The sequence below is a fragment of the Protomyctophum bolini genome, assembly GCF_963924005.1.
Source record: "Protomyctophum bolini genome assembly, chromosome: 3".
NCBI lineage: Eukaryota > Metazoa > Chordata > Actinopteri > Myctophiformes > Myctophidae > Protomyctophum > Protomyctophum bolini.
In genome coordinates, this window is record NC_137864.1 from 41,863,824 (window position 1) to 41,884,184 (window position 20,361).

At 49.4% G+C, this 20,361-nt stretch overlaps 1 protein-coding gene across 4 annotated transcripts in view; it reads right to left on the minus strand.

The window, feature by feature from the left end:
- pcdh10a (protocadherin 10a) overlaps positions 1-20,057 on the minus strand; it is a gene marked incomplete at its 3' end in the record, with an annotated part of 36,775 nt that extends 16,718 nt beyond the window's left edge. For 3 of the 4 annotated variants that reach the window (XM_080759757.1, XM_080759758.1, XM_080759755.1), the window contains exons 1-3: positions 16,933-20,057; positions 13,633-13,691; positions 11,181-11,287 (exon numbers count right to left, since the gene is read on the minus strand). In XM_080759757.1, the coding sequence (XP_080615883.1) occupies positions 11,181-11,287; positions 13,633-13,691; positions 16,933-19,518 (2,752 nt within the window). In that variant the 5' untranslated portion in view covers positions 19,519-20,057. Of the gene's footprint in view, positions 1-11,174; positions 11,288-13,632; positions 13,692-16,932 lie in introns of all 4 variants that reach the window. The other variant, XM_080759756.1, reaches the window with a different exon arrangement.
- Positions 20,058-20,361: the final 304 nt, after the last annotated feature.

Below are 20,361 nucleotides of genomic sequence, written 5' to 3' on the forward strand. Positions count from 1 at the left end.
AGCCTTGTTTGAGGGAAATCTTTTGGAGAGAATTTAACCCCTTTTGGTGTTTTTTAAGCATTATGTAATAGCTATTGAAATATATGTAGCTGCTATTTGTGAAAAATATGGCGCAAATCTTTGAATATATATATATTCTTTCAGAGCGAAAGTTTTTAACTCAAATCTTTGCTTCTGAGGGGTTCCTGTAACCACATATTTTCAGATGGGGGTCGGTGGCCAATTACATGACAATTACATCGGGGTCCTTGACATGAAATATTGAGCACCACTGATATAAAAACATAGGTATTTCAGAAAAGTGTCTGAAAACCGACATTTTTTGAAGGAATTTGTAGAATCGTCCTCAGGTCTAAATGGGCTAAATGTTCCGTCAGGCTTAGCTCCGCCCCGAGACGCATTGAACGCCACCTCCACGTCGACCACCTAGCTCTTCCCCTTTGCATCCACGCCGCAGATGGGCTATATAACATGTTGCAATGAAACGCCCCATTCTGAGCCATTAAACATGTGAAAGAACAGAATCCCACACGCCTGCAGAGACATAAATCAGCCCACTTAATGGGACCTCCAGTCCATCTCACAAAGTTTGATATGGACACATACGGCTAAACGCTCCCCAGGTTCTCACCCCTAGACTGACTGACTGATATGGACACATATACGGATAAATGGTCTCCAAGTTATCACCCCTATATACTGACTGACGTCAGCAACGACAGACCCGGGGAGACCTTCAGAATGCTGCATCTTAACCCATTCAAACCTGGATCCCATCTGTGCCACCTTATAGCGTTTTAACCACTTCAAACATTATTCTAAACCTTAGCTGTGGAAAAATATCACAAATATAAGATCTACAAGCTCATAGCGTGGCACCGAGTGCCGCGCTACGAGCTTGTAGACCTGCAAATTTATTTTAATCGTGAAAATGTGGCACATCTATATATTCTTTCAGAGTGAACGTTTTTAACTCAAATCTTGCTTCTGGGCTTGTCCCTGGAACAACATATTTTCAGATGGGAGTCGGCAGCCAATTACATATATTTTTGGGGGTCCTTGACATGGAATTGTTTGAGAACGACTGACATAGAAACATGGATTTTTCAGAAAACTGTCAGGGTTTAGAAGACATTTGTATAGAATGTGGTTCTGCAGGTCAGAATGTGTTAAATTGCTCCGCCAGCTCCCTGACATGGCGCAGCATTATGCCGCCGCCCGCCACTAATTCATAATCAGCCGTCTATTACACCGTTGCCACGGCGATTTAATTGTCTCATTTGTCACGGGCTGTTGTTCTCTGCGAAAACAAATGTCCGGATAATGATCGTTTCAAACATAAAGGCACGACCGCCAGGTCCCCCCCCCCACCCCGCCTCAAAACCGCTGCGTCGTGGCGGATTCTGTCTCCTCGTTCCTCGCAAGGGGTTGAAAGTCCCTCAATCTTTTTCAACCGATGAATATTTCATCCTTCTCCTTCTCCTCTCTCTCTTATCCCATTCAGGACGGGAACACCCTGTTGGTGTTTTTTAAAAGCATTTATGTTATACTTTAGCTGTTGGAAAAATAGCCGATCTGATTTACAAGCAGAAATAGCAGATCTGACTATACAAGAAGAAATAGCAGATCTGACTACAAGCTCGTAGCGCGGCACTCGGTGCCGCGCTACGAGCTTGTAGTCAGATCTGCTATTTTTGAAAAATCGGGAAAATGTGGTGCAGATCTTTGAATATATATTATTTTTTTAATGTTTTTAACTCAAATCTTTGCTTCTGTGCATGAATAACATATTTTCATATTTTCAGTCCGCGGGCAAACACAGATAATTCTGAGGCTCCTTGACAAGACAAAAGTTGACCACCACCATGCTAACATAGAAAACTTTTTTAGGATTCAGAAGCCAACTTGTTTAAAAATGGTCCTCAGATCTAAACGGGTTATCTTATCTGTCACCTTTTGTTTGGCTCTCGCACGCCAGCCCGCCGCACGCCATTAGGATGACGCGGGGGGGGAAATAATGAGGGAAAACAGACTCTAATTTGAGTCAGACTATAAAGCCTAAAACAGACAAAGGGGGGTTACGTTGTGGAGAATTAGGCAAAGCTGTAGTCAATCACTGACATTTTGGGGACCTGACGCAGCATGATGTGGTGCAGCGGTTTCTTCTTGAACCGACTCCAAATGCGTCACTTTCGGAAAAGAGCCACTCATCCACATTTTAACTCGCTGAGACCTGAGACCAGCAGATTCTACACAAAATGTCCTGACAGTTTTCTGGAAGAAAAACCCTATGGGCTGTATTTTGCGTGTCTTATAAGTACCAGGTCTTATTACTTAACTTTAGACCTGGAGGCGTGATCAATGCCATTTGGCTATTCTGAGTGGCCAAAGAGCATTGACCACGCCTCCAGGTCTTAAGTTAAGTAATAAGACCTGGTACTTAAGACACACAAAATACAGTTTCTATGTCAGTGGATTCTCAAACTTTTTTACGTCAAGGACGTCAACAATTATATGTAAATGGCCACCGACCCCAATATGAAAATATGTTGTTCCCCAGAACCAAAGATTTGAATTAAAAAACGTTTCCTGTGAAATAACATATATATTCATAGAATTGTACTGCACGTTTTTCTCATAGCGAGGCACACGGTGCCGCGCTATGAGCTTGTTATGGATCTGCTATTTCTCAACAGCTAAACTTTAAAATAACGGTTAAAAGCTATACGACACAGACGACACCGAGGCGTTCCCGGTCTAGTCGGGTTAAAGGTATCCAAGCCGCGCCGCAGCTCTGCGGCGGCGGTTTGTCCCTTTGATTTAGAGCCGCCGTCGGGAGAGTTATTTTCCAAAGTGTCAGGCAGGGGCGGTCGAGCGGGAAGCTACCGGCAGGTGCATAGTTGATGATATGCCAACTGGAAATGGTTTTCCTCCCTGATTTGAAAAATATTCCGAGCTGCATGCAACCAAAAAAAAAAAGAAGGGGGAGAGAGAGAGAGAGCGTGTGTGTGTGTGTGTGTGTGTGTGTGTGTGTGTGTGTGTGTGTGTGTGTGTGTGTGTGTGTGTGTGTGTGTGTGTGTGTGTGTGTGTGCCCAATGTTCCCGTGAGGAACCCCAGCCTCTAACCCATTTTGTGCCGGAACTCCTTTTGGTCGTTAGCATCGTGCTATGCTTTAGCTATTGAAAAACAGCAGATCTACAAGCTCGTAGCGCTTCACTGAGTGGCGCGCTACGAGCTTGTAGGTCTGCTATTTTTTTTTAAATCGAAGAACCATGCACTGACATAGAAACGTAGCTTTTTCAGAAAACTGTCAGGATGTAGGACAGTATAGAAGACATTCTTAGAATCTGATCTCAGGTCAGAACGGGCTAACCTTCCTTTGATAATTGCTATGCAAAGGGTTGTGGAAATGAATTACTGATCAGCCGAGTGTTGCAGAGAGCTAACGTGTTGGCGGAGACAGGATGAAGGATGAGAGGCCCCGCTATAGGCTATAGGAGAGCCGAACGGAGGTATATGTGTGCATGCGTGTGCGCGTGCCTGTGCGCATGCATGCATGCATGCGTGTGTGCGTGCGTGTACCTGCACACTTGCATGCAATGGACGCATAGCAAGTGCACGCAAATACGCACAAAGCCGCACGACTGTCCTGCCTCAGAATCCAGCCTCCTGATTGGCTGCATGATGCATGCTGGGTGAAATGATGCATCGTTTGCATTTTTACATACAACATATGGATGTGACATAATGTCGAAAACACGTGTAACGTGCATGTTAATAGCCACTTGGGTGTGCCCGTGCACGCACGCACGCACGCACGCACGCACACACACACACACACACACACACACACACACACACACACACACACACACACACACGCACGCACGCACGCACGCACGCACGCACGCACGCACGCACGCACGCACGCACGCACGCACGCACGCACACACGCACGCACACACACACAAACACACACACACACACACAAGGCAAGCTAGATGTATTCTCATCCTCTTATGCACACGGTTACCTCACACACGCGCACAGACGCACGTGCACACACACACACACACACACACACAGCTGTTGTCTATAGGCAGTATATGCAGCTGGACTCATGCCAACACATTCTCTCATTCTCTGCAGAACATTGTGTTGTATAAGGTCCCCGAACATCCTCTCAGTGGACACCTTGGCACGCACACACACACACACACACACACACACACACACACACACACACACACACACACACACACACTGACAAAGACCAAAGCTTATAAACACAAGCATTAAATCAGATCATATAGCGCCACACACACACACACACACACACACACACACACAGCCGGGAAGGCTCGAAGATTAAGGCCCGGCCCCACCTGGGCCCTCATCAAACCCTGTAGACACTGCCACCGCTGCCACCCTTATAGATCTCCATATATGGAGCTGACCTGTTCTGACATTCCTATTATGTTGATCTGACTCCTACCTTAATGAATCCAACACGCAGAAACAAATGATCATCGTCCTTATGAACCACACCAACTGTGGAATGTCCTCGACCGCTGCCAAGACAACTCACTCTACTGCTAAAGGTTGCTATTGGTTCATAGACAACTCACTCTATACTGCTAAAGGTTGCTATTGGTTCATAGACAACTCACTCTACTGCTAAAGGTTGCTATTGGTTCATAGACAACTCACTCTACTGCTAAAGGTTGCTATTGGTTCATAGACAACTCACGTCGCTCTGCTAAAGCTTGCTATTGGTTCATACTCCCATGGCCATCCTCCCGCTGGCATGCATAGCTGCGGCCAAACAAGACGTCAACAAGGTGTCACTGCCACCACGCTCCATAATACAAGGAAAACATGCATGGGATCGACCGAAATATTTATAGTTATACCGTGAAAAGCATAATAATGTCAGGGAGCATTTCGTTGGTGGAGCGTTGGGAGGATCCCCCCCACTGCTATAGCTCAGCGTGGGGACCGTGAGTACCAGCTGGTCCCGTGGTCCCTGCGAGTCTGACTCATGTCCTCCATGTGTCACCTATCGTTCTGCTCTCGCTCTCCTGCCTCTCCCCCGATGTCTCTCTATCGTTCTCCTCTCTCTCTCCTGCCTCCCCCCCGCTGAGTGGAGCGGGCATGATGAAGCAGGGGATGCCCACGCACGCTGGGCAAGACCTACAGTAGAGAGTATATATATATATTTTTTTTATCCCACGATTTTGCAACCCATTTTTTTCACCCATGCAGTGTCAATTCTCTAATGTAATCCTGGGCGCCACACTTACTCTGCCAACTTGGGGGGGAGGGCGGCGGACTGACCTCATGCTTCCTTCTATACATGAGGAGTCCAAGCTGCTTCTTTTCATTTTTTTGGGGGGCGGAGGTTGCGGGATTTTGGCGGAAGTATATACGCTTTACAAATCAGTTTACATTCTCCGCATGTGAATGAAACAAGGGCTGTGATTGCTCGAAAGAAAATAGTATATCCAGGCTGGTCATCGAGTGCTGCCCCCCAACCCTTCCCACCACCACCACCACCCCGCGTGCACGCACGATCGCGGGTGAAAACAGCCCAAACAAACAGTGTTTTGGCTTAGAAACCCTGGACCGAGGCTATAGTATAGGGGATGCCTTGGACGTTGCAAGTCCAACCACATGAGCTTTCCTCTTCAGATAAAAAGTATATCCGATTGTACACATAAGGTAGAAGGCTTCCAAACTGAAATGCATCTGTAAATGACCCTGCTGATACACACCTCACCCCATTTTCTCCGCTTTTTGTTGTGATATTGATGAAATATGAAAGAAATGCAGCACTGAAGTCAGCCTCGTATACAGTTTGACCTTCATCAGCGAGGCTAAAGCGGTGACTGTACTGGAATCACACATCACGTCTGATTTGGTTCATTAAAAGTGTCAAACACCATGGAGTCCAATCAGGACCGTTCACTATCCCACTACACCTCTCTAACACCATGGAGTCCAATCAGGACCGTTCACTATCCCACTACACCTCTCTAACACCATGGAGTCCAATCAGGACCGTTCACTATCCCACTACACCATGGAGTCCAATCAGGACCGTTCACTATCCCACAACACCTCTCTAACACCATGGAGTCCAATCAGGACCGTTCACTATCCCACAACACCTCTCTAACACCATGGAGTCCAATCAGGACCGTTCACTATCCCACAACACCTCTCTAACACCATGGAGTCCAATCAGGACCGTTCACTATCCCACAACACCTCTCTAACACCATGGAGTCCAATCAGGACCGTTCACTATCCCACAACACCTCTCTAACACCATGGAGTCCAATCAGGACCGTTCACTATCCCACAACACCTCTCTAACACCATGGAGTCCAATCAGGACCGTTCACTATCCCACAACACCTCTCTAACACCATGGAGTCCAATCAGGACCGTTCACTATCCCACAACACCTCAAACACCATGGAGTCCAATCAGGACCGTTCACTATCCCACAACACCTCAAACACCATGGAGTCCAATCAGGACCGTTCACTATCCCACAACACCTCAAACACCATGGAGTCCAATCAGGACCGTTCACTATCCCACTACACCTCTCTAACACCATGGAGTCCAATCAGGACCGTTCACTATCCCACAACACCTCAAACACCATGGAGTCCAATCAGGACCGTTCACTATCCCACAACACCTCTCTAACACCATGGAGTCCAATCAGGACCGTTCACTATCCCACAACACCTCTCTAACACCATGGAGTCCAATCAGGACCGTTCACTATCCCACAACACCTCTCTAACACCATGGAGTCCAATCAGGACCGTTCACTATCCCACAACACCTCTCTAACACCATGGAGTCCAATCAGGACCGTTCACTATCCCACAACACCTCTCTAACACCATGGAGTCCAATCAGGACCGTTCACTATCCCACAACACCTCTCTAACACCATGGAGTCCAATCAGGACCATTCACTATCCCACAACACCTCTCTAACACCATTGAGTCCAATCAGGACCGTTCACTATCCCACAACACCTCTCTAACACCATGGAGTCCAATCAGGACCGTTCACTATCCCACAACACCTCTCTAACACCATGGAGTCCAATCAGGACCGTTCACTATCCCACAACACCAACACCATGGAGTCCAATCAGGACCGTTCACTATCCCACAACACCTCTCTAACACCATGGAGTCCAATCAGGACCGTTCACTATCCCACTACACCTCTCTAACACCATGGAGTCCAATCAGGACCGTCCACTATCCCACAACACCATGGAGTCCAATCAGGACCGTTCACTATCCCACTACACCTCTCTAACACCATGGAGTCCAATCAGGACCGTTCACTATCCCACAACACCATGGAGTCCAATCAGGACCGTTCACTATCCCACAACACCTCTCTAACACCATGGAGTCCAATCAGGACCGTTCACTATCCCACAACACCTCTCTAACACCATGGAGTCCAATCAGGACCGTTCACTATCCCACAACACCTCTCTAACACCATGGAGTCCAATCAGGACCATTCACTATCCCACAACACCTCTCTAACACCATGGAGTCCAATCAGGACCGTTCACTATCCCACAACACCTCTCTAACACCATGGAGTCCAATCAGGACCATTCACTATCCCACAACACCAACACCATGGAGTCCAATCAGGACCGTTCACTATCCACCACTAAACACCATGGAGTCCAATCAGGACCGTTCACTATCCACTACTAAACACCATGGAGTCCAATCAGGACCGTTCACTATCCCACAACACCTCTCTAACACCATGGAGTCCAATCAGGACCGTTCACTATCCCACAACACCATGGAGTCCAATCAGGACCGTTCACTATCCCACAACACCTCTCTAACACCATGGAGTCCAATCAGGACCGTTCACTATCCCACAACACCATGGAGTCCAATCAGGACCGTTCACTATCCCACAACACCATGGAGTCCAATCAGGACCGTTCACTATCCCACAACACCTCTCTAACACCATGGAGTCCAATCAGGACCGTTCACTATCCCACAACACCAACACCATGGAGTCCAATCAGGACCGTTCACTATCCCACAACACCAACACCATGGAGTCCAATCAGGACCGTTCACTATCCCACAACACCTCTCTAACACCATGGAGTCCAATCAGGACCGTTCACTATCCCACAACACCATGGAGTCCAATCAGGACCGTTCACTATCCCACAACACCATGGAGTCCAATCAGGACCGTTCACTATCCCACAACACCAACACCATGGAGTCGAATCAGGACCGTTCACTATCCCACAACACCTCTCTAATCCATCTAGACCTATGAGAACAGATTCTACTAGATGTCTTCTATAGAAATCATGGCAGTTTTCTGATAAACCCAATGTTTCTATATCAGTGTTCCTCAAAGGTTTTCTTTGTCATTTAAGGACCCCCAAAAGGCTACAGTATATGTAATTGTCCGCTGACCCCCCCCATCTGAAAATATGATTTGAGTTAAAGAAATGTTTGCTGTGAAAGAATATTTATTCAAAGATTTGCGCCCACATTTTCACGATGTTTAAAAAAAATAGCAGATCTACAAGCTCAGTGCCGCGCTACGAGCTTGTAGATCACCTAAAAGGTGTTCCCGTCTGAAATGGCTAATCAGCCCCGCATTTGTATTCCCGCAGCCTTTATGATATTTGTCCGTCTCGTGTCTAGACCGAGGTCTGACCGGGTGGCGTGCAACGAGCCCTGCCAGAGGGAAAGGGCAATTCGATATTATATTCCAATAAGATTTTGTGTTGCCTCCATTTTTTGGGTCGGACTCCCATACTTTAATCAATAAACAGGCGCTATAACCTTATGGAATTTCTAAAAGAGCACGCGGGGAGGCTGCAAGGATAAGATCGCTGCACGCCTTTGTCTAAAGAACAAACGCCACAAATAGATATATGGGGCAACGAAGGAGGGTAGCCGGTGTGTGATCTTGTGCGTGCGTGCGTGCGTGCGTGCGTCTGTGCGTGCGTGCGTCTGTGCGTGCGTGCGTGCGTCTGTGCGTGCGTGCGTGCGTGCGTGCGTGCGTGCGGCTGTGAGTGCACGCTTGCGTGTGTGTCCGTGTTCACGCTTGCTTGCTCGCGCATTCATACATGCTTCTGATTACATCTCTGAACGTGGCTTTGCTACAGTGCGGATATTAAAAAACTGAAAATCCTGCAGGTGTTTCAAGTCCTTCTTCGGAAGAAGAAGAAGGAGAAATCGTACAAACGATCAGGAAACAAATGCATGTCATTATAGTATCATCCACTTGGCTCCACCACCCCCTCTTTCCTCTCCAGTTGAGTGAAGCTATTGATCAGTGCCAGGAAAAGGCCCACTCATTCACCCTGCCTCTCTGGCTACGGTCGCTGTCCGTTCAGCACCACAGCCAGGCCACACTGAGACAACACAGAGTCACACAGATAAAAGGGCTCTCATCGTTTCTATGTCAGTTGGTTCTCAAACTATTACATGTCAAGGACCCCGAGGACAAATATGTAATTGGCCAAACCCGACCCCCATCTGAAAGTATGTTGTTGTTTCTGGGACCCCCAACCAGATCAAGCTCAAGTTCAAGTTCTTTATAATTGTCCCCGGAGGGCAGTGCTGGTGGAAAAAGTACTCAATTGTTCACACACTCAAAATGTGTACATGTGAGCTAAAAACGTTTGCTGAAAGAATGTATATTCAAAGATTTTTCATAAATAGCAGATCTACAAGCTCATAGCGCGGTAGATCACAGTAGAGCGGCACTCGGTGCCATGCTACGAGCTTGTAGATCTGCTGTTTTTCAAGAGCATAAAAGTTTAAAATAATGGGCTCAGCGGTCACCTTGGCTTGTAATCCAGTCTGGCAGTGTGCCGCGGGTTCGACTCCCGATCCCGACGGCCTTTATACTGCATGTCTTCCCCCTAACTCTCTCCCCATTTCCTGTCAGCCCACTGTCTGTCCCTCCGTAAAAAATATAAAATAAAGGCGAAAGCCACACAAAAGATTAGCGTTTTTCAAAAGTGTTGAAACGCTATGAGGTGACACAGACGCGTTGCCCGGGTCTCAATGGGTCTGAGACAACGACACAATGAGAGAACACGAGTTTCAGAGTGAAAAGGGGTTCTAGACAAAAGGGAAAAGGAGAGAGAGAGAGGGAGAGATATAGAGATGGGCAGATATAATTCACCGGTTCCCTGAATATGTCTCCCTCTTCGCCCCGGTGTGAAACACAATCAACACCTCTTGCTCTGCTGCTCAGCATTCATGGCAGCCAAGCCGCTGATCCGCCATCTGAGCCGCGGCGTGCGCGGTGCGCGTGCCCCCCCCCCCAAAAAACCACTCCGCACATTCTCAAATTAACCCGTTAAGACCGGAGAACAGAATCTACTAAATTAATGTCTTCCGGTTTTCTGAAAAAAAAACCTATGTTTCTATATCAGTGGTTCACAAACAATTTCACATCAAAGACCCCCAGGATGATATATATATATATATATATATACATATATATTTGTCGCAGATCCCTATCTCAAAATATATTGTTCCAGAGACCCTCCCCAGAAGCAAAGATGTGAGTTAAAAACGTTCCCTGGGAAAGAATATATATTCAAAGATTTGCACACGTTTTCACGATTTAAAAAAGAAAATAGCAGCTCTACAAGCTCGTAGCGTGTGGCACAGAGTGCACCGAAAGAGCTTGTAGATCAGCAATTTTTCAACAGCGTGAAGTTTAAAAAAACAGATTAAAAAAGCGGGTTTAAAAGCCAACGGCGAGCGACACAGACAACAGACACGTCTTCGCAGGTCTCAATGGATTAAGGAAATTAAAAGCCACCGGTCCGCACCGGCAATCCCAAAGCATTATCCCGTCCACAAACACGCCGCTGGAGCTATAGCGACGGAGGGAGGGAGGGAGCGAGGGAAGGAGGGAGCGAGGGAAGGAGGGAGCGAGGGAGGGAAGGAGGGAGCGAGGGAGGGAAGGAGGGAGCGAGGGAGGGAGGGAGCGAGAGAGGGAGGGAGGGAGGGGGCGAGGGAGGGAGGGAGCGAGAGAGGGAGGGAGGGAGGGGGCGAGGGAGCGAGGGAATGGAATGACAAAGTAATTATGCGGTGCAGTGGACACTGACCGGCCGAGTGACCCCGGTGGGTGGCGTCGTGGTCACTGTCGCCCTGCTCGCTGTCGCCGTGCCCGCTGTCTTTGGAGCTGACGATGTCCGCTTCTTGGAACGCCGAGCTGGAAGAACAACGCAAAACAAAACATCATCGTACAGTCCTACACATCATCATACACATCATCGTACATCATCGAGAATGGTGGTGGTAACTGGTCGGAATAACGTGTTCCTTCCACGCGCTACGTCCAACCAGGGAAACTCCCCCCCTGTCAGGTGTAAAGGAGCAACTTGGACACTCATGCATGAAGGAAGCATGAGTTCAAGTCCGTTGCTCTCCCCAGGTTGGTGGAGGGTGTGTAGAGCCCAGGATATCACATTAGATAATTGACACTGGGTGAAAAAATGGGTTGCAAAATCGTGGGATAAAAAATTAAGTAAAATAAAAAGAATGGTGGTGGTTCCTTATTATTGGCCAAGGGTTCCCTGCACCGACATACAGTACATATGCCGATTTGCTCAGACACGTACAGTATGACGTATAGATTATCCGTTCATTGTCAATAGCAATATACAGCTTTTGGCCCCGCACGTCTCAATATTTGCCATTGACATTGAAAGGAGAAATTAGTTCATATGTCCGCTAAATTATGAGGGGCTAAAACCCCTAAAAAACAGTGGAACTGAGATTGAGAGAGAGAAAGAGAGAGAGAGATGGAGAGAGGGATGGAGGGAGGGAGGGAGGGACAGACAGTTGACAGAAAACAAACCCCAAAATGGTAAATAAATCAACAAACAATCGGTGTATTGGTGAATATAGGATCAGATGGAAGGACGGGAGGGAGGGAGAGAGAGAGAGAGAGAGAGAGAGGGAGGGAGAGAGAGAGAGAGAGAGAGAGAGAGAGAGAGAGAGAGAGAGAGAGAGAGAGAGAGAGAGAGAGGCAGGTGGGAAAGGGAGCGGGGAAAGAGACAGGTGTCAGAAAGCCAACCCGAAAAAAGTAAATAAATAAGTCAACAAACAACCAACCGGAGGAGTAGTGAATAGAGATAGGGTCAGACAGAAGGGAGAGAGAGAGGACGGAATGAAGGGGGCGGGGGGGAGGGGGGACAAGGGAGGAAAGGGGGAGGGGGGATACGAGGGCAATTTGTTGGCATATGGTGATGGCAGGGGATGGGAGGAGTGGACAGGGGGAGAGAGAGAGAGAGAGAGAGAGAGAGAGAGAGAGCATCACGTTAATATGTCCACAGACAGTGCACGGCCGTCATAGTGTCCATTCCAAATTGGATGTTGTACACTTGACATGTAATGAAACCCAGCATCAGGACTTTAATAGGCACCGCGCTGTCATTTACAGGCCCGGGGCCAAATTAAGCATGAATATTATGATATATTGTGTGGGCTGATGCATGCTGTAAGGCCTGCCCTGCTCGCCGAGACACAATAAAATGATAACAACTAGCATGTCCATGAGTGGAATAATATTGGATGCTATGGATCTTTGATTAGCATGGATATATATTATAATGTCTGCGGTGAATATTGGATCATGACAACATATGTGGCGTATTGCTGTCGTTCCCACATGTTTCCCATGTCAAGGACCCCCGACATGGACACTAATTAGCCCGTGGACCCCCATAAGAGGAGATTTGTGCGGCTCAAGCAGTGATTCTCATCCCGTTTAATTTCAAAGGACCCCCAACATTGTCACTAATTAGCCCGTGGACCCTCATTTGAAAAGATAAGCCATGATGCAGGGACCCCCATATAGAGAAGATTTGTATGGCTCTAGCAGTGATTCTCAACCGGCTTAATTTCAAGGACCCCCCCAGATTGACATGCATGTTAGTCTATATACAGACCCATTTATATTGTAAAACCAATGTTAATTTAACTCTGAGAGTGTACAAATGGAACCAAACAGGGTCTATTTGGTTCCATTTGGACACACTCAGAGTTACAGACCCATAAGTGCATGTCCATTTGGTTCCTATAACTATCATTTGGCTGGGGACCCCCTGGAACTCCCTCAAGGACCCCTGGGGGTCCCCGGATATTGCACAGGTCAATACTACTAAGAGTCCACAATGCAACCACTGCAGGGCTACATTGTGTGTCAGTGTGTCCACAATGCAACCACTGCAGGGCTACGTTGTGTGTCAGTATGTCCACAATGCAACCACTGCAGGGCTACGTTGTGTGTCAGTATGTCCACAATGCAACCACTGCAGGGCTACATTGTGTGTCAGTGTGTCCACAATGCAACCAATGCAGGGCTACGTTGTGTGTCAGTGTGTCCACAATGCAACCACTGCAGGGCTACGTTGTGTGTCAGTGTGTCCACAATGCAACCACTGCAGGGCTACGTTGTGTGTCAGTTGGTCCACAATGCAACCACTACAGTCTACGTTGTGTGTCAGTTTGTCCACAATGCAAGGGTTATGTTGTGTGTCAGTTTTTCCTTACCTGTTGACACGTCTCGGCCTGTCCACCAGATAGCCGAGTTCTGCTCGCTGGTGTTTTGTCTAGAAAAGCAAAACGTACGTCTTAGTAAAGGTATATATAATAGGCTTATAATCACTTTTAGTAAATGAATAAAACTGTAGAAACAAACTTTCGCACACCTAGAGAGATAAGGCGTATGGACAGGTGCGTAGGCAAGTAGACATCAATGATGAGGAAAAAGATACGTTGCCTTTATTAAAGAATTAAGTCATGTATACCGAGCAGATTTAATCAGTGTGTGGGTGTATCTTTTTCCTTATCAGTAAATTAATAAAATAAATATATATGTATATAAATAGAATAGAGTTATACTAACTTGTATACATCATTAAGACTATAATAATTCAAGTTCAAAATTATAAAAAGGTTTGACATAATTTTGTGTCTAGGAGAAAGATAACCTTGATAGGCTCATCTGAAAATATGTTGTGCTAGGGACCCCCATACAAGACCTTTGTTTGTTTAAAATATATATATATTCCAAATCTTTCAAATTCATTCAAGATTAGCTTTTTTTTTTAATAGCAGATCTACAAGTTCACATTCACACAACGATGTGCATGTGGCTCGTGAGTTTGACAGATTTTTAGGTTTAAAGTGGATAAACTGATTATGACACCAACATGCTGCATGGAGACCCCCTGCAACCCATTGGAGGACCCCCTATAGGGGGGGGGGGTCGTGGTCCCTGGGGGCCCCCCCATGCTGTTTCAGATTGGGAGCCACATGCAGGCTACACTAGATGTAACTGCACTAAGAAAGAGTGGCGTGACGCAGGCGTATCGACTCCTGTCTCCTGTCTCCTGTCTGCAGCCTGTGGTACATGCAACCAATTGACTGAGTGGGGGATGGCAGGCAGAGAGCAGGGAGAGAGAGAGAGAGAGAGAGAGAGAGAGAGAGAGAGGGAGAGAGGAGAGAGGGAGAGAGAGAGAGAGAGAGAGAGAGAGAGAGAGAGAGAGAGAGAGAGAGAGAGAGAGAGAGAGAGAGAGGGAGAGAGGGAGAGAGAGAGAGAGAGAGGTAGAGAGAGAGAGAGAGAGAGAGAGAGAGAGAGAGAGAGAGAGAGAGGTAGAGAGAGAGAGAGAGAGAGAGAGAGGTAGAGAGAGAGAGAGAGAGTGGGTTAGGAGGCGATTGAATGCGTAAATGATTGAGCCTCCCGCCTCTGAAACTGAACAACCTTTGTTCTGCGGTGCTGCCGCGCCGGGCCGTGCGTGGCATACTTAACGCTCCGGCATGCCAATATACTGCCTAACTAACTGACTGCCCCGGGGTGGGTTCACCTTGCCTCCTCTAATCAACCCGGCAACAGACTAAAGTTCAAGTCCAACGGCCTCCCTCCGAGCATGAGCGTGTACTGTGAATATTCAATATTGGTCATAGCCTATTATTTTTGCACCATAATAAGGCTAATCAATGGATAGGAGACTGAAAAGCATGCAACGTGCATGTCACAAAGCTTTAATTCAGTGAGGGACTTATATCGAACCAATTTAACATCATCAACCCCCATGCAGTCAAATATATACCAGTCATTCTCAACCATTTTCATTTCAAGGACCGACCCGGTTTGACATGCATTAGGGCCTCGGAACTCGGAAACAAAATGGAAACAAAATGGATTTGGTTCCATGTGTATACTCTCAGAGTTACAGACCCATAAGGGTCCATTTGGTTCCTATACTATCATTTAGCATGGGGACCCCCTGGAACTCCCCTCGAGGACTCCTGGGGGGGTCCCCGGACCACACTTTGAGAACCGACGAGCTAAGCCACATGCCAAACAATCATTCTCATCACTGATGTGCATAACGAAATGGGCCCGTGCGATTGTGTTATTACAAATTAGTTCGGCCTATAGTCTTTAGACGGCTCATAAACGGAACGATAATCACCAGGACCATGTTTCTATTGCTTATTATAGCCTCGTACAGGAGGCTCACATCCCTGCAAAGCATCAGCATAGAGTATACGCTGAATACATTCAGAAGGAATAATAGAGGAGCAGCGATATAAAACGCTGGTGTCATGCTTCATTTTACAAGACTACCATTACACAGGAACATTGGCCACTCTTTGTCACCACCCTGTTAACCAGAGCTTTCACATATACCGACTTCAATGTGTGGGTATTTCTGATAATGTTCTGGCATTTTAGAATCTGTGTCTGTGTGTGTGAGGGAGAGAGATAGAGAGAGATAGTGTGTGTGTGTGTGTGTGTGTGTGTGTGTGTGTGCCTGCGTGCGTGTATGTGCGTGCGTGCGTGTATTTTTATGTGTTTTCCCTCCAGATGTACAGCGTATACTACATTCTACAAACCAATTAACAGGACATATAACTCATCAGGCCATACAGTTATATTTCTCATGCCAAGTAAAGCCTTTTTACACATGATATAGTAATCCCAACACAGTGAGTTATACTCACACAAATAAACGATGCAACCCAACAATTGACATCTACTAAGCATTTACACAATACTGTACGTGAATTATTATAGTGTTGCTGGCCAGAAAAAACGATACTCTACAGGTTTTCACACACGACGAGTAGCCTACAGAGGGAAATGCTTCACACCGGTACAGTACGTGATGTGTACTGTAATAATGGCACCGTCGATGGGATCTCTTCTAAAACCATTATCTTTGTAATTAACCTGTAGAATCAATCAACTGATTCTTTTTGCTCTCCTGCCTCCTCCTGGCTCATGCACTTGTGACTTGTACATTTGACGAATACAAAATAGGGGTGGTGCGCCAGTATACTGTATCGATATCGCGATATACAGTTTTGCTATACTTGCTCCCATGATTGTATCATCCTCCCAATATGGTGATATTGATTAGTGTAGTAGGCTATACTAGTAGTAGTATAGTACCCATTGTTGTGGACAGACAAGCTGTGGACAAGTTGCAAAGTTGCAGTCAGTGTTTTACTGTTTGGAGGAGGCAAGATTCATGTACTTATTGGCCAGTTTGTGACACAAAACAAATTTGGAATAAATTGCATAATTCATTTTTTTTGCCATTTTACGTTTTTTTCCTATATCGTAATATATACAGTACCGTTGATGAAATCTCTCGCAATACATTGAATATCGCAATGTAGGCCTATATCGAATATCGTGACATTAGCATTATCGAGGGCCTATAACATCGCATACAGATCATACAGTCGTACACTGTGACATAACACCAGATCGTCCCGCCCCAAAAATTTGAAACTGCTCAGAGAAGGAAGGCGCTGACAGTCGACTCTCTCTCTTACCTCATTCGACAGAATGCTGCCGTTGGATATGATGTCCGGCTGCTGGTCGCCGTAGCCCGTGACGATGGCGCCACAGGGGTTGGTGGTGGCGTGCTCCGTGTCGGCCCCGCCCCCGCCCCCGCCGCGGGACGGGCTGCAGGGCTTCAGGAACATCAGGTCGGTCTTGGCCGACTCGGGCGTCAGACACACCTGGTAGCAGTAGGAGTTCTGCGTCTGGTGGTGGTGGTGGTGCGAGCCGAAGCCCCCGCCTCCGCCCACCCCGCCCGACTCCTCCACGGGCACCTGGCCCACGGGGCCGGCGCCCGACGTCACGTTGGCGCTCTGCACCAGCATGATGTCCGACTTGCTCAGCTTCTTCTGCTTGCGGCCGCGCGCCGAGCGGCTGCAGCAGGCGCTGCAGCACAGGCAGCAGTCGCCCGACATCAGGCACGTGTAGAGGTTGAGCTTCTTGTCCTTCTGGCAGCGCACGGCCAGCACGATCATGGCTAGCAGGAAGACGAAGGAGACGGAGCCCAGGGCGATGATGAGGATGAGCGTCAGGTCCAGAGAGGTCTCCTTGGAGGTCTTGGAGGCGGGGCGGTCCCCGGCCCCGCGGCCCTCCGCCACGCTGTCCACCAGCACCACGCTCACGCTGGCCGAGGAGGAGAGCGGCGGCTGGCCGTGGTCGCGCACCTCGATCAGCAGGTCGTAGTGGCCCTGGGGGTCGCGCTTGGGCGACACGCGGCGCGCCGTCCGCAGCTCGCCCGTCCTCCAGTCCATGCGGAACATGCCCATCTCGTTGCCCCGCAGGATGCTGTAGGAGAGCCGGGCGTTCTCGCCGTCGTCCGAGTCCGTGGCCACCACGCGGGTCACCAGGTAGCCCGGCTCGGCGGAGCGCGGCAGGGCCTCGCGCGCCGTGCCGTTCTTGCCGATCGGCGCTATGACGGAGGGCGCGTTGTCGTTCTGGTCCACGATGATCACGTTGACCGTGGTGTTGGAGGAGAGCTCGGGCTCGCCCGCGTCCCGGGCCTGCACCATGAAGCTGAACTCCTTCAGCTGCTCGTAGTCGAAGGAGCGCAGCGCGTACAGGTAGCCGGTGTCCTGGTTGATGGACACGTACGTGTCCACGGACATGCCCTGGATCTCGCACTCCAGTATGGAGTAGGTGATGAGCGCGTTGGGCCCCACGTCGGGGTCCAGCGCGCTCACGGCGTGGATGAAGGCGCCGGGCACGTTGTTCTCCGTCACGTACACGTCGTACACGGCCTGCGTGAAGCGCGGCGCGTTGTCGTTCTCGTCCGACACGTGCACCTTGATGGACTTGCTGGTGGCGAGCGACGGCGTGCCCTGGTCCTTGGCCACCACGGTGATGGTGTACGCGTCCGTGCTCTCGCGGTCCAGCGGCCCGTCCGTCACGATGGTGTAGTAGTTCTTGAACGACGACTTGAGCTTGAAGGGCACGTCGCCCAGGAGCTCGCAGCTCACCTGGCCGTTGTCGGCCGAGTCGCGGTCTGACACGCTGAACAGCGCGATGACGGTGCCCGGCGCGTCCTGCTCGCTCACCGACTCCGTCACCGTGCTGAAGCCGATCTCCGGCGTGTTGTCGTTGGCGTCCGCCAGCTTCACCAGCACCTTGCAGTGCGCGGGCACGGCGTTGGCGCCCAGGTCCTTCGCCTGCACGTAGATCTGGTGCGTGTTGCTCTCCTCGTAGTCCACCTCGCCCGCCACCTCGATCCGGCCGGTGCGCGCGTCGATGCTGAACAGGTCCTTGATGCGCGGCTGGTTGTGGCTGCTGAAGGAGAACACGATCTCGCCGTTCTGGCCCTCGTCCACGTCCGTGGCGTTCAGCTGGATGACCAGCGTGCCCACGGGCGCGTTCTCCGCCAGGCTGACGGAGTACACGGACTGGTCGAAGGTGGGCGCGTTGTCGTTGGAGTCCAGCACCTTGACGACGAGCAGCGCCGTGCCGGTGCGCTGCGGCGCGCCGCCGTCCACGGCCGTCAGCACGTAGCGGTGCACCGCCTGCTGCTCGCGGTCCAGCGGCTTCTCCAGCACCAGCTCGGCGAAGCGGTTGCCGTCGCTCTGCGTCTGCACGTCCAGGTAGAAGTAGCTGTTGCTCGTGATAGCGTAGGTGCTGAGCGCGTTCGTGCCCACGTCGGGGTCGAAGGCGTTCTCCACGGGGAAGCGCGTCCCCGGCACGGCGCTCTCCGAGATCTCCACGGCGATGTCCGTCTCGGGGAAGCCCGGCGGGTTGTCGTTGACGTCCAGCACCTCGATCTCCACGCGGAAGAGCTCCAGCGGGTTCTCCAGGAACACCTCCAGGTGCAGGAGGCACGGCGCGGTCTGCCGGCAGATCTCCTCGCGGTCGATCTTGTCCTTGACGAGCAGCGCGCCGTTCTCCAGGTTCACCTCGAGGTACGGCGTCCGCGAGCTGGGCACCGTCTGGAAGCGCCGCGCGGAAAGTTTGGTGATGTCGAGCCCCAGATCCTCCGCGATATTCCCCACGACGGAGCCGGGATCCTGCTCCTCCGGGACGGAGTAGTGGAGCTGGGAATAAACCACAGCCCCGTTCAGGACGGAGAGGAGCAGCGCTATTAACCGAATCATATCTCCGTTCTCTATCCTCTCTCAAAGAAGTGCACTTGGAAAATGGAATGGAAAAATTGAAGAAAACAAAAAAAAATCGTATTATTCCCTCTTCTCAGCGGCAATGAGCATCGCCGTCTGTCCTCCTCTCTGCCCGTGAAAAGGCAACGTAGGAAACAGCCAAAACAACACGGAGACTGCTGCCCAAATGTGAAAATCCTCTCCTCCCGTGCGTCGTCAAGTCACTGCAGGGACATTGTGGTGCCGCTTCGTCTTCTTCAGTCGTGATGAGAAGCACAGCCATTTGATCCAAAAGCCTCTCTCTCTCTCTTTTTTTTTCTCCCTTTCGTTTTAATCAATTCTCCTGGCCCGGTCGGGCTGTGAGTTTTGGCGTCAGAGCAAACATTGCTGTATTGTTTGTAATATAGAGCCCAAGAATAGCGCACAACAATCCGTGCGTGTGTTTGTGTGCGCACTTAACAGTAAAACAGACGCTCCCTTCATATAGAAAAGTCACAAAGCCAAATATATAGGAAATTCCACACGAGTATAAAAAAGGATGGTGGGGGGGAAAAAAGTCCCATAAAATCACCAGGAAAAGACGCAAAAAAAACCCAACAAACTTCTCAAATGCGATGAAAAAGAACCACTGACAAATGCATATTATAGCACGGACTTATGTCTCTCTATCCCGGCTGTATGCGCGTGTAATCGGTGCGCCTCGTAGCAGCGCTCCGACGGGAGAGAGGACGGTGCTCTCAGCTCGGCTTCTGGAAGGCGAGTGTGGGGAGGAGGGGGGCGCGTCGGCGCACAGCCTCCTTTCCCCACCGCCGCACCAGCCAATGGGCGTGCACACGCACCGGG